The 13002-nt window shown below is 43.6% G+C and overlaps 1 protein-coding gene across 4 annotated transcripts in view; it reads right to left on the reverse strand.

The window, feature by feature from the left end:
* Positions 1-5243: 5243 nt before the first annotated feature.
* Positions 5244-13002, reverse strand: part of LOC102048466 (putative threonine dehydratase) — a 52087-nt gene continuing 44328 nt past the window's right edge. For 2 of the 4 annotated variants that reach the window (XM_055720387.1, XM_027797178.2), the window contains exon 11: positions 5244-8536. In XM_055720387.1, coding sequence (XP_055576362.1) covers positions 8438-8536 — 99 coding nt within the window. In that variant the 3' untranslated portion in view covers positions 5244-8437. The remainder of the gene's footprint in view (positions 8537-13002) is intronic. The other 2 variants (XM_014286861.3, XM_027797179.2) reach the window with 1 other exon arrangement.

The following is a 13002-nucleotide window of genomic DNA, read 5'->3' on the forward strand; positions in this document are numbered from 1 at the left end:
GTTTGGTTTTCTTTTGAATTTATCCTGGAAATAAATAAGCAAACAAAATATATAAGCATCGCTTTTACAGCGGTATTGTTATTCATCCTTGGAACATACAGGATCAGCTGGCTGCGTGCTTTCTAGAGTAAGGCCCACAGAAGTCTGGTTTCTACCTGTTTCTAACAGAGCGAGGTAGCCCTGTGACTTGTCTACAAAAACAAACCCACTAACCTCCACGGCACTAAAACATGCATAGGTATGATACTTTGTGCTTCAAGGTGAACTCTGAGTGTGTAACGAGCATTAACTTCAGAATGTGAAGGGATAAATGGACTAACTTCGGTTCAATATTTTCATGATAGCATCCCTGTATAGAAAAAAAGCCGTAATGATGCCGAGGCTAGTTAAATACTTCGGAAAGGTGGTAAAAGACTTTTTTCTTCTTAATAGGCATTTTTCTCAGTTCTTGTTTCCCACTATTCACTTTCCATCAGCGAAGCTGTAGATAAGGCCAGAACTATGACACTAGCTTTCCCACCCAGGTGTTCTGCGTGCTGAATGTGTCAGGCTCACCTTCACAGCTCCTCCGCGAGGGCTGGGGAACAGCTATGGATAAATCACGGCTCCGACAAGCTAACTGCTAGAGTCAACTTAATTGGAAGGGCTTCCTTTTAGAAAGCTGATGGTAAAAGCTTCCTCAGTGCAGCCCAAGGAAGCTATAAAAGTAAAAAAAAAAGCGGCAGTCACTTTATAACTGCCTCAATTCAAAAACATTTCCAAGTTAGAACAACTGTTAGCCAGATACTGGCATCAGCAGAATTTTTTGAAGCCTCGCTGGAGGTTGGTTGGTCGGTGTTTGGTTTTTTAGCTTCACCGATCTCAAGCTCTCTTTTCTGGAGGTTGTTGTGAACTGCTTGCCACAGTTCTTAGAGATGGCATTACATTGATTACATTGTATTTGTCTACCTTCAAACATTTTCTCTTCCCTACCCTTGCCTGGCAGCAGTTCAGTTTTCCAACTTGGTTAAAGAAAAAAAACAAACCCCAAGGTATTTACTCTCAGTGTCTGTCCCAGAGCTGTAAGCAGCTTCTGAGGTTTGTGAAGCCCACGAGATCCCCAACTCCAAACCTGAGGAGCACGGGGTAAGCACTGCTGACTAGCCATGAGGAAAAGAAAAACCTGCAGAATGACAAGATGGACAGTAACACCAAGATACCATTTCTGAGTGTTTGTTTATAGTGTCCCTAATGCGGCGCAAAATAAGCATACCATAGTGTACAAGGCTATGGTTACAAAAAGCCAGCAGAAGTATGAGCCAGGCCTGTGACTCACTGAGCCCATAAAGAGACATACATTCACGGGGGAACAGGCTCTTCGGAAGCAGCAGTGCTGGCTACAGCAGGCATAAGCATTTCTCCAGGCCACCCGAACAGGGACCATAAAGGAAGGCTCTTAACCACCTAGAGCAGTTCTTTCCACTGCAATCAAAATACCTTTCCACAACAAAAGGGGAGAGCAACAGAAGTGTACCTTCACATTCAGCTCAAACACCCGACCCACCCGGCTTGCCAAAAGAAAACACTTGCAAATGTTAGTACTTGACTGTAAAAAAAAATAATTCAAAATTCAAAATGTTACTTCCCACCAAAAGAAAACCAAATGAAACTTACAGAAGGGCTTTTACTATTCAAGACCACCACTAAATAAGGTAAATCACCGAGAAAGCTAAGCTGACATTGAGAAAGGTCTTTCAGGACAGACATTCCTGCTGACTAGGCTGTTGACAGCACTGAAGAGAAAACCTGTTCAGCCATCTATTTCAAATTGAAAACATAAGGAAAACCCACCTCGGTATGAGAGCTGATGCACAAAACTGGGTATGCTTTATGCTAATAAAGTAGATGCCAAGAAAATGTATAACAGTGCCTGTTTTTTCTAGGCATATACAAAAAAGTTCTTATTTATTTGACCTGCATCAGTAATCAAAAGGAATTATTTCATACAGGTCACAAATAACGGCATTGCTTACAACAGCGCTTTCATGCTGTGTTTGCTCGGTGGCTTCGTTGCAGGAGAAAACACAAAGAACCCGCCCAGATCCATTTTCACCTTTCAGTCATAATACACGGGAATATGTGGAAATGAGCGTAATTATTTCTTAAAGTAAGGCGAGTAATCCAGATCAGCCCGTTTGGCAGATCACGGCTCAGATCAAGCTCTGCTGATGTGAAGCTGAGCCATGAAATGCAGCATCAGCTCAGCAGCTTTGCCAAGCCTGAACAGAGGCGGCGAGATGCCTCCCAGCTGGTTCCAAGAAACTTCTCAAGCCCTAAGGGCTGCAGCTCATTTTTGCAAGGGAGCAACGAAAAACCTCCCTTAGGAGCACACGTTGTCTTGCTTTGCCTCTCTGTCGTGCTGACCTAGATTTTTCTAAACGTGACAGGAGTCAACTGGGCCAGCCTTTGGAAATACCCATGGGGTAGTTAATTACGGACATTTAATTTGCCCAGCAGCTGGTCCCCTGAAGAGCAACAGAGCCCAGTTAAAGCTGGGGGAACAGCCTCCTTGACCATTGGCAGAGTCTGAAGGACACTTCCCCACCATAGGCAAGGGCTTTGAAGTCCAACAGTCTGCTGCTTGTGGGCATTCTGGCACCATCTCCGAGGCGGGTGGCAGAAACTGCAGAGCCCCCCCCCCCCCCCCCCAACTACAGTAGATTTTAGAGGAACGTGTTACGGAAAGCAGCTGCTAGGTCACCGATTGTAAAGTTTTCAGGTAAATGACCTTTGCAAAAAAAAAAAAAAAAAAACCCACAAAAACCACCAACACAACCAACCAAGGAGCTAATGCAGTAATGTTTCCATGAATGAGAAAATCTGAACTACTTCCTTCTGTATTTATTCCTCATGTTTGAATAGGGAGAGGGGATCATCAATTCCTTTTTTTTTTTTTAATTACAGTACTGTTGTATATGAGCCTTCGTTAATGAGGCTGCCAGTCTCACCGCTATTTACTAGACTACACAGTTTAAGAAATCCTTTGCTTTTACGCTTGTTAATTAATTATAAGCTTGCACATTTGTATTCCCCTGCCTCCCAGCAGGTGATCTCCACATACAAAATAAAGAGGTATTTCTAGAAGGTTTGTTTTAGTGACTCCACTCAGTTGGGAACTGAATGAAAACTTCTGGCATACAGCTGACAGCCTACACATTCTGTTTATCTTCTCAGCAACACACTTATTCAGACTGGTGCCTGTATGCAAGGCACACGGCTCAAAAAATTGTCACGTTTGTCAAAAGGAAAATAAATAGTAATTAAAAAACCCTCAAACATCAACATTTGTTGTTGTCAAACCTCTATTGTCACTCTTCAGAGGAGAGGTAATAATACAACACAATCCACACACAATACTAGACCTTACGAGGCCCCTACCACCCCAAACATAAACTACAACATGTGCACAACTGGGAAGGAGAAGAGGAGTGGCATAACGAACACCGCTGTATCATTTATCAGTGTTCTTCAAGACTGTTCTCTCAAAGAAAAAACTCTTAGGTGCCCCTTGAGGGAATAGACAGGGAGAACATACCAAGTTTAGAAACCACACAAGGTAAAATACCCCTCTGAAAACACCACAGACAATTATCAAAAGGACAACAGCAGGCAAACAACACCCTTCTCCACAAATTTCAGAAGTGTGAAAGATTTAAAACTTCATAGCTACAGGACTAGGGAAAAAAAAAACAAATAGAAGTACCTGCATTTAGAAGAGCTCGCAGACATGAGCAGCAGAGCTGAACCCCTCCAACAGCACACCCCTCCTGCCCGGGGCAGGGCAAGCCCCTCATATCCTTCCTGGGGATGCACTCAGCTGTGGCTGGTCAGGCTCTTCCTTTCTTCACAGAGAGCACCTGTATGGGCTTAGGCAGCTGGTTATTGTCAGTGGTCATTATTGATTTACTTCAAAACGTTCATATTTTATTAGAATGTTTTCCAACAACAGCCCTCGATTTTTTTCTGCAGCTTTATTTTGCATCAATCGATCGATCGATCAATGAAGTGCTTTTGAACAATGGGAAAGCCATCAGCTCAGGAAGGCATGATGTTCAGAAGGATTCCCCCTCTGTTGGCACATAGCAAAAAGTTAGGATCATATGAAAACAGAAGTTTGCAATTGACCGAAACTCTGCAAACTTCAATATCCTATACATGGCATGCTGCTTACAGCTAAATGAACAGCAAAGGTGGCAGGAGAACCAAGGCCATCAAATAAATGACTGGCAGGAATTACAGCCCGACCCTAGCATCTTGCAATTCCCTTTTCCCATCACTAAACCCCACGCCTAGGTCTGCAGCTAACAGAAGTGTGATACAGCACGTCAAACGCACTGACGGTGTTTTGGGAGGGGAAGAAGGAACGCACGTCCCTAAACCTACCGAAAGCAGCAGGGTAGGTGGCAGGGCCACCCGTGGGGACGTGCCACCTGCGTGGGGAGATGGGCTTCTCCTGATGCTGTGTAAGCGGGTACTGGCAGAGCTTTAGATGTTAATCCAGAGCTAACAGGACCTGGTGGAAGAAATTAAGGAATGAATGCGGAAAGAGGTTTTGTTTCAATTAAAGATATGCTTTGTTTGCATCAGTCCTTGGAAGAAGTTGTGCTGTGTGCCTGACAAACCATGTGGTCACAGGGCTGCTCCCACAGCCAAGTAGCTTCACTCTAGTGGAATTACCCAGGTCAGAGCATCCTCTTCCACTGGAGACAAGAACAGGCATTTTGGCAGGGGGGCTGCTGCACCCTGAAATTGAAGGATGGGTTTACCAAAGGTCATGATATCTGACGAACACCTCTGGGATCCAATTCATCACATTTATCGCGGCCCTCCCTCACCCACACAAGCCCAGCCCAGGACACCTCCGCACCCAGGCCCTGCACCTTGCCCAAGGACACAGGCAGGCACACGCGAGGCAGCGTTTGCACCTGACCCGCTATGTGAAACAGAATCTCCTTCCAAGCCGGTGAGCAGTGACGCTCACCCTGCCTGGCCGGTGAGGGGTCTGGCAGTCCCCACCATCCTCACGGGGCCAGAGCTGCAGCCCTGCCTGGCCATGGCCACCCTCTGGCCACCCAGAGCTCCCGTGCAAGAATGACACGGATCTCGTGTCAATGTCTGTGACAGGGAAAGGAAAAATAATGAACTCTGAATTCTTAATGCAAGTCTGCTATTAGTACCATATGAGAGAATGACAAATCTTTCACTGCTGAGGTGGCATAGCATAATTTTAATTATATTTTGAATAAATACAATGCTTAGATTTACATTTTGCTGATGTAACAATTTGTGACATTTTTACATAATCATTAAAGTGATTTTTTTTTTAAGGTACATAAGAATGCCTTATATAAAAATACTTCATTAAGTGAAGCATTTAAAAATTGTTGTGCCTTTGAAATGCCATAGTCCTATTGCATTTCATAACGCAGAAACGTTAGCAGCACAGATATTTTGGTATTCTTTCCAATTACATAAATTCATTTAAATGTTTAATTTTGATAATTTTTTTCCCCCTTGCAAGTATTTAACTTTAACTTTAAAGCCAACAGACTCGCGTAACAGCAATATAGACTGGAAATCAATTCTGGTATCATTACATTCTCATGTAAAGAGTTTACCACTGAAGAGTGATTTACAATTTATGTTTATACTTAGTACAATAAAAATAAAACCAAACAGCGTATATCCTGTTTGACATTTTAAGTATCTTCTAGACATCACTTTCCTTTTTATTTTCCTTTTTCTTTTTTCCCTCCCCAAAACACATTTTCAAAATCAGACAGTGATTCTGAGTGCATTGGTTCTTGATTGCTCCGCCCGCTACCTCTCTTGCCCCTGTTCTGTGAAGATCTGCTAAATGCAGTTCCCACTGATCAGAAAAGAAGTTGTAAATGCTCTGAGCTTCTAAAAAATTAAGTCTGGGATCATGCAGGATGATAAACCAGGGACTCAGACAGCAGAAGCTGTTGGCCACTACTGAGAACTTTGGTTATAAAGTCCCATTTTCTTCTCATTAGATACCTGAGACATCCTCATAATTTCCTGAGAGTTTTACCAAAAGAGACGAGAGAATAATTAGACCCTTATTCATAGTGCTTTTACATCCCCAGATCTGCTCTTTGATGATGTGGTTCATTGCTTGCTTCAGTGGAAGCAGCACATGCGCAGTACGTGGTCTATCACCGCCTATTTCTATACAGATTTCTTAAACCCTTCTGACCACGAAGGAAGGAGCTGTGCCTGCCAGGCTGTGATTTACAGGACACATTCTGGAGACCAAGCCCTATACCCATCATTCTGGATGGCAGGAAGGGAAAGACACTAACCATTGGGGCATCAATAATTTTCAGTTCCACGTGCAAACCAACATGGTCCTTCCAAAACCACAGCAAGTCAGTGGTCTTTTATGATTTGCCCACCATATGTGAGAGTCTCTTCTCTACTCCTGCTCCTTCATGAGACACAGTAAGAAGGAACAGACTGTTTCCCAGAAAAAAGTACTGCAGAGATAGCCAGAATGCTGCTGCCTTCGTCCCACGGTGCAGGTGCAGGTTAATTTATAGATATAGCTGGATATCCCTAAGTAGTAAGTAAAATAAAAGTGAGATCTGCATAAGATTGGATATGCAGTTCATTCTTTCTAGTCCCTAGGAACCCTCTGTTTTGGTTGCTCCAACTCTCTGGATGATGCCCTTCCTAGCCTACGGACAGCTTTCGCCCGCCCCAGGGTATCTCCTCTCGCACATGTGACTTGCTGGTGGTGCTTTAGAGCCAAAAGTGTCCTACTGCAGCACCAGGGAAGGAAACATCCCCGCAGACCGTTCCAAACTGCAGAGGAGGACTGAAGATGGAAGCTCAATTTATAAATCATAGCATGACAATAAAGGAGCATCACTATGAGATTGCAGCATCTCCTGAAAAAGCTATAGTAAAAGCTGGTTTTCCTGGACACCTAGCGACAGCTCACCCAGCTCTGCCTGTGGGAACTGGAACGATTTGATCCCATGCAGCCCGTGGAGATGCTCACTCTGACCTTGCTGGATGTTCAGCTGAGCTTTTCTAGGGCACTGCTAACTACATCATATTTATTTTAATATAACTTAATTATCAACTCGATATGCTAGAGGCAGGATTAAGACCTCTCATTAAAATACCTACAAGAAAAATTTGGGTCAATCCTGGTTAAATTTAACCATGTGGAATGGTCTATAGGAGCTCTGTCGCAGCTGGCCTTAAACTGAATTTTGCCCAAGCGAAAAAGTGACTGTTGTATGCACACTCGGCAGTGGGCCTGAATTTCTCTTACATTCCTTGCCATCCCCCTCTGTTACCTGATTAGTGGATCTCTGCCCATAGTGATGAAAATGGTATCTGGGTCAACGTGTTCTTTGTTAATTGCATTAGCCATGTGCCTAAGACTTAGGCTTCCTCTTCTCCCGGCACTGCCTTTGGCTATTAACATGTGGTCTTTAAAAGTATTTCACTCTTAACAGTGTACTTAATCTGTCAGGCGAGGTGGATAGAGTCTGTTTTAGGCAGACTAAGATGATCAGTAGAATGCTAATCACAAAATTCGCATGGGTGAAGAGACCCCTTTATAAAAAGCAACACAAGCCAGTTTATATGCTCCTTTTTGTACTGAGTCTCCAAAAGCAGAGAGAAGGATTACAATTGTATTCTGCATGTGAGGTCTAATTATACTCAGAATACCTTATTTTTTTTATTGCTGCAACATTCTGGAACTTTACTTTATAAATAGGATCATTTTCCCTTTGAGGAAAAAAAAAAAAGAATACAATATTGGCTTTTATCTTCCAAGTTGTTTTGGTTTTGTATGTTAATCACATTTTATTAGCATAGTTTTTCCTCACATGATAGCAAAGATCAGAACAAAAGTGTGTTCAAACCTACACCCACACACAAGTACATACCTCCTGAAGCAGACTTAGCAAATGGAGAACTGCTTCTGGCTTGGAAATGTAAAATTCCTATACTAGTAGTATGGCAAAGTCCAGCACAAGAAGCTGCATATCTTTAACTAGCAGGATCACAATCAAAAGACCTTTGAGAGGTCTATAGTCAGATGTAAAGAAAAACACCTTCTCCCTGCTCATTTATTGAACACCATTGGATCCTACGCACTAGCCAACATCCAGACCACCAGCCGATAATGAATTAATGAATTCCAACACCAGCAGAGACTAAAAGTTTCCCTTAGCTAAGCTGAAATTTTGAGTTTAACTAAATTCCCAAGGCCATTCACTACTTTTTGAGCAGGAAATAAATATCCTGAAACTATTTGCTAACTGTTCAGCTTTGAAAGATAATATTTGTTCTGAATGCTTCAAGATTAGGGCTCTGTAAGATACTTGTTGGAGGACCGGGGCCACCGTGCCCATCACCGCTCGGTCCAGGCAGCTGTGGGGTAGCGTTCCAAAAGCGCGTTCCGCAGCTGGGCTGTGTGGATCTTGTCTCTGGTCTCCACCGTGCAGGTGACCTGGGAAAAGAATTAGGATCGTTCCTGACGGCATGGCGGCAATCTTGGACAAAGGCATTTCCAACTCAATCCTAAAACACACTCGTAAAAGCAAAACGATCAGTTCAACAGTAAAAAACTCTGGACCTCGCACCCCCTGTCTACACAGGTAAGAGAACTGACATTGCAGACATCTGGGGCTCTTCCAACCCTTCCATGCCGTCTTAAAACCTTCCAACAGCCCTACTTTATTGCCTTCAAAATTTAAGATAGGCTGATCCTCTGCTGGCTCCTGGGCAAAATACTTGTCTGCTGCCGGCCTCCCTGAAGTCACCCGCTAGCAGCTTCTCTTTCCCGTTCCCTGGGGTGTGTACGTGGCGCTGCTGCCACCTCACCAATCTCCGGCTCTTACTGCACCGCATTTCCATGTTTCTGGGCAGTGTTTGTTCCAACACCTACATCCTTCACATTTTTTATATTCTCCTCCTCTTCTCTCTCATGGAGTTATCCCCCAGACCTTTACCATCTCTGCAGTATCCTAGCGGGCTGCATCTCCTCCCACACCTTTTTGTTTTATTCTGATTTTTTTGTTTGCTCATTGCATTGCTTCTAGTCCTTGGCTATGGTTCTGCTGCTAAATCCAACTAAACCCACGAAAACCTGATCTTAATAGTTTTGTTTTTATTCTCCACTTGCCTCCACAAGTATTACTGACAATCCTGTCGTGCAGCCACTGAAGACAATAACTGCAATGTCATTTTTTTCAATTCTTCTTTAATCCCTCTTTCTACATACTCACATCTCTACGGCATCATTCGAGAATCTGGGCACTACCAAAGGTGAGGCACCAATACGAAGGTGCAGAAGGAAAGTGATACTTTGCGATTTTAGACTACAAACTTAATCACCGCTGACCCTGCTGGAATTAACGCTGGCATTTAAAGTGCCACGTGGAAAAAAGACCTCACAAAAACCTGGAAATCTAGCGAGGAAAGGATCACGGTGCAACAACAGAGAGTTTATCTTAACAGGCAAATCTACAGAAAACAGAAAAAAAACCTGGCCATGGTAACCTTACGGTGGCCTACTAGAGACAGACGCCCTGCGTAATGCTCCTGTCAGAGCTGCAGGAAGGCAAAAAAAAAATAATTGTGTCTACTCAAATATGTTTATGAGGACATTTCTAAATAAGAACTGTGTGAATTTATATTTTTACAGGGCTGAGCTTAAACTAACAATACACCTTTACCAAAACTGCTGAAGGAGAAGACAAACCACTAACTCCAGGTTATTCTGAACAGCCGTGAGCCCACTTCATTAGAAAACTGGCTACAGCTTCTTAAACATCCATCATGAAATAAGCCACATTTCTGATCTGTTTCTGTAATTCTTCACCTCTTACCCTGAGCATAGGTCTATTCATGTTTAGTTATTTGGAACACAAATTAGATGCTAAATTCTTCCTCCTCTGAAAAAATGGGAATTAGTCTCAAGAGAAGGGCAGTCACAGAGGACAATTAATAATGAGGGAAGAGGAGAGAACACAAAGACTGGGAAAAGTATCTAAAGGGTATCTAGGGACCAAACACCCATTATCCATTCCCTGCTTCCTACAAAATCCCTAAAGCTTTGCAGCCATATCTTCAAGAGCGCACACCCACCCCTCACAGAGTCCGTAAGCACGAAAAGCAGCTTTCCTGCCCTTCCACTGCACTCGCGCCTGTTTGTCCTGAGCAAATCAAGTGCTGCACTTGGAACCCGTCCGGACTTGCCAGCTGCAGCTTTGCATGTCTGGCAGCGCGCGGCTGCTCTGCCCTGGGAGCAAGCATGGGAAAGCGGTTCGATTTACAGAGCTCACTCCCCTCCCCTCTGCCCTTTTCTTTCTGCTAGTGATTGAAGCCAGACAGACTTGGATAGACTGGAGCCAGAGAGCTTGTAAACAGTTTGGAGGAATACTGTCTTTTTGTTCTGGGCGTGCGCAGCATCCAACACGTGATACAGCCATTAATACGCTGCAGTGGATTATAAAAAGTAACAGCAAAACCAGCAGTAATAATAAAAAACTCCAGAAATTTTCCTGATTTTTCACACTTGCCAAATAGAGGAACAGAGAACATTTGCCTACAGCAGGAGCAGACAGGGAATCACACTGTACTTTAGAGCAGCTACAGGTCTACACAGCAAAGGCGGCAAGAATTTGCTTTCTTCCTCAGATTACGCCCGTTTACACTGCAATTTTACTTTCACAGACTCTGCTCTCTCATTCGCTTCACCTGGGAAGTATAAGTTACACGAGTGTCCAACAGGGCAACCCTCATATTCGTGGGGAGGTATATGAGGATGGCATCTATCTGGGATGAACAGTCACCCCAGTACTACCAGCTACAGGAGCTTGCACAGCCACGGATGAACTAAGGGCTCCAAACTGGTCTTATTTAAGAAGAATTTATGAAACCTATTGCCTGGTATTTCTCATACTCCAGACAAGATAACTCACGACAACTAGAGAAAACTTGAAATTTGTTTCAAACCCGTAAGCCCTCAGTACTAGACATCGGCTTTTTGACTGAGCAGAACTTCAAGGACTGCAGGACCATGTTTGCACAGTAGAATTTTCTCTGCATCTAAAAACAAACAAAAAAAACCCCACAAAAACCAACCACCACCCAGTACATTTTATGCATTTCTCTCCTGCATATTCCATCCTTGCTGGATTAAAAAATAATAACGAAATTATCTGGTCCTGTAAGACCGTTAAAATAACCAGCCAGATGGATCTGTCACTGCATTTAGAGTTCTGCTCTTGGTGGCAGGTAATTTAAAGATTGATTCCAAACTAAGGGTTTAGTTAGCCTGTTGGGGTTTTTTATAATAGGGCTTCAAGCAATGGAAGAGAGAACAGCCTTCACTGAACGCTGGTTTCTTGTGGGTTTTATTTAATAGCTAGAAATAACTGAGGGAGCAAGACGAAGGCTGGAAAAAAATAAAGGCAAAACTTGATCACAAGTTATTACTCAGGGCAACACCAAAACCCAGATACGCAAATTAAAATATTTACAGGATTAATTCAATTTCAAAGAGAGGAAAGTTCATAACTTCACAAAAGAAGAAATTTGCAGAGTTCTGTGCTGAATAATTTGGGCAAAAGAGCAGGCACCTCTGTCCCTTTTAACTGCAAATCTCACATGTGGGTGCTTAACCTGTTAGACCGTATTTTCCTAGATTTAAAAAATTCATTTAGAGTGCTTCTCAACTCCCTGATGCCTGCTACCTGTAGGGTGTGTGTGCAAATGAAGATGTTGGGTGGGCATGGCGAGCCAACACTAGAGAGCAGAGGAAATGTGAGCAGCGAGGCTCAATCAGAAGATCCCAGTCTTTTGTGCTTTCTCCAGGCTCCATGTAAAGATAGATCGTAACCAGGTACTGCAATTCCTTATGTCCCTGATTCATCCGCTGAACCTTTGGATCCCACTTTAATCCTAGAAACCATACTCATCATCACCTTCTTCTGCGCTGTTGGTCTTGGTGTATTCACGTAACTTAACATTCACGATACACCACACTCAGCAACAGCATAGGTTTGTTTGCATGAAAACCACTGGATTTATTTATACACGCTGGTTTCAGTTCTATAAAGCAAGCAAGGCTTTTTGTTTCTGTTAAAAATATATATATATTAACTGGGTAATTTTCCGAATTACTCTGTAAACACCCAGTGTGGGTTACTGCACATCACGGATGATTTGGCAACAGCACTTCATTTCATGGTTTGGGGATCAGCTGCCAGATAGCCCTCAAGGTCGGGGCGATGCAATGCAACGCTTGGGAAAGAGCATAACAGCTGCCACAGCTGTCACTTGGTTGTGCAACCCCAGCCCTTATCTTTTGGCATATTCTGGCATTCAGGTGGGTGAGCATGAGCACAAACAAGTTACTGTCACATTTCAGAAGTCAGACGGTAATCCAACAGGTCTGCTCCCAGCCTCCCTGGAGTCAGGTTCTTATTTCTACAGCTGGGGCAGGCTATTCCGTACCGCCTGTCTGCTGCGGAATGCCATTAAAGAAAATAACCACATTCTTTCGGAGGGCCTCAGAAGAATTGTATTGTTGAACCTCCCACTTGCAAGTGTCTCCTTTTGGCAGGTGGGGAACTGAAGCACGGAAACGGTGCCTTGCCCAGGGTCACGCAGGAAATGCTTTGGCAATGACAGCATCCTTCTCGTAGCTGGACAGCTGCGCGCTCCCCTGCGCTCTCTTCACAGGACAACAACATGGAATGTGTTGGCAACCGGGAACTCTATCCAAAATACTCTCCCTCAGCCCTTCATAAAATGCAAGCTGGCCCAAAGGAATTTACTCAAATTGACCAGAGCAGACTGAAATAATTCAATGAGCTCTGGCCTGAGGTGGATAAACTGTATGGAAAAAACAAGTACTACACCACACCAAGTGAGGCAGGAAACCCAGCACCGCTGGGACAACATGTA

The sequence above is a fragment of the Falco cherrug genome, chromosome 9 (assembly GCF_023634085.1).
Source record: "Falco cherrug isolate bFalChe1 chromosome 9, bFalChe1.pri, whole genome shotgun sequence".
NCBI lineage: Eukaryota > Metazoa > Chordata > Aves > Falconiformes > Falconidae > Falco > Falco cherrug.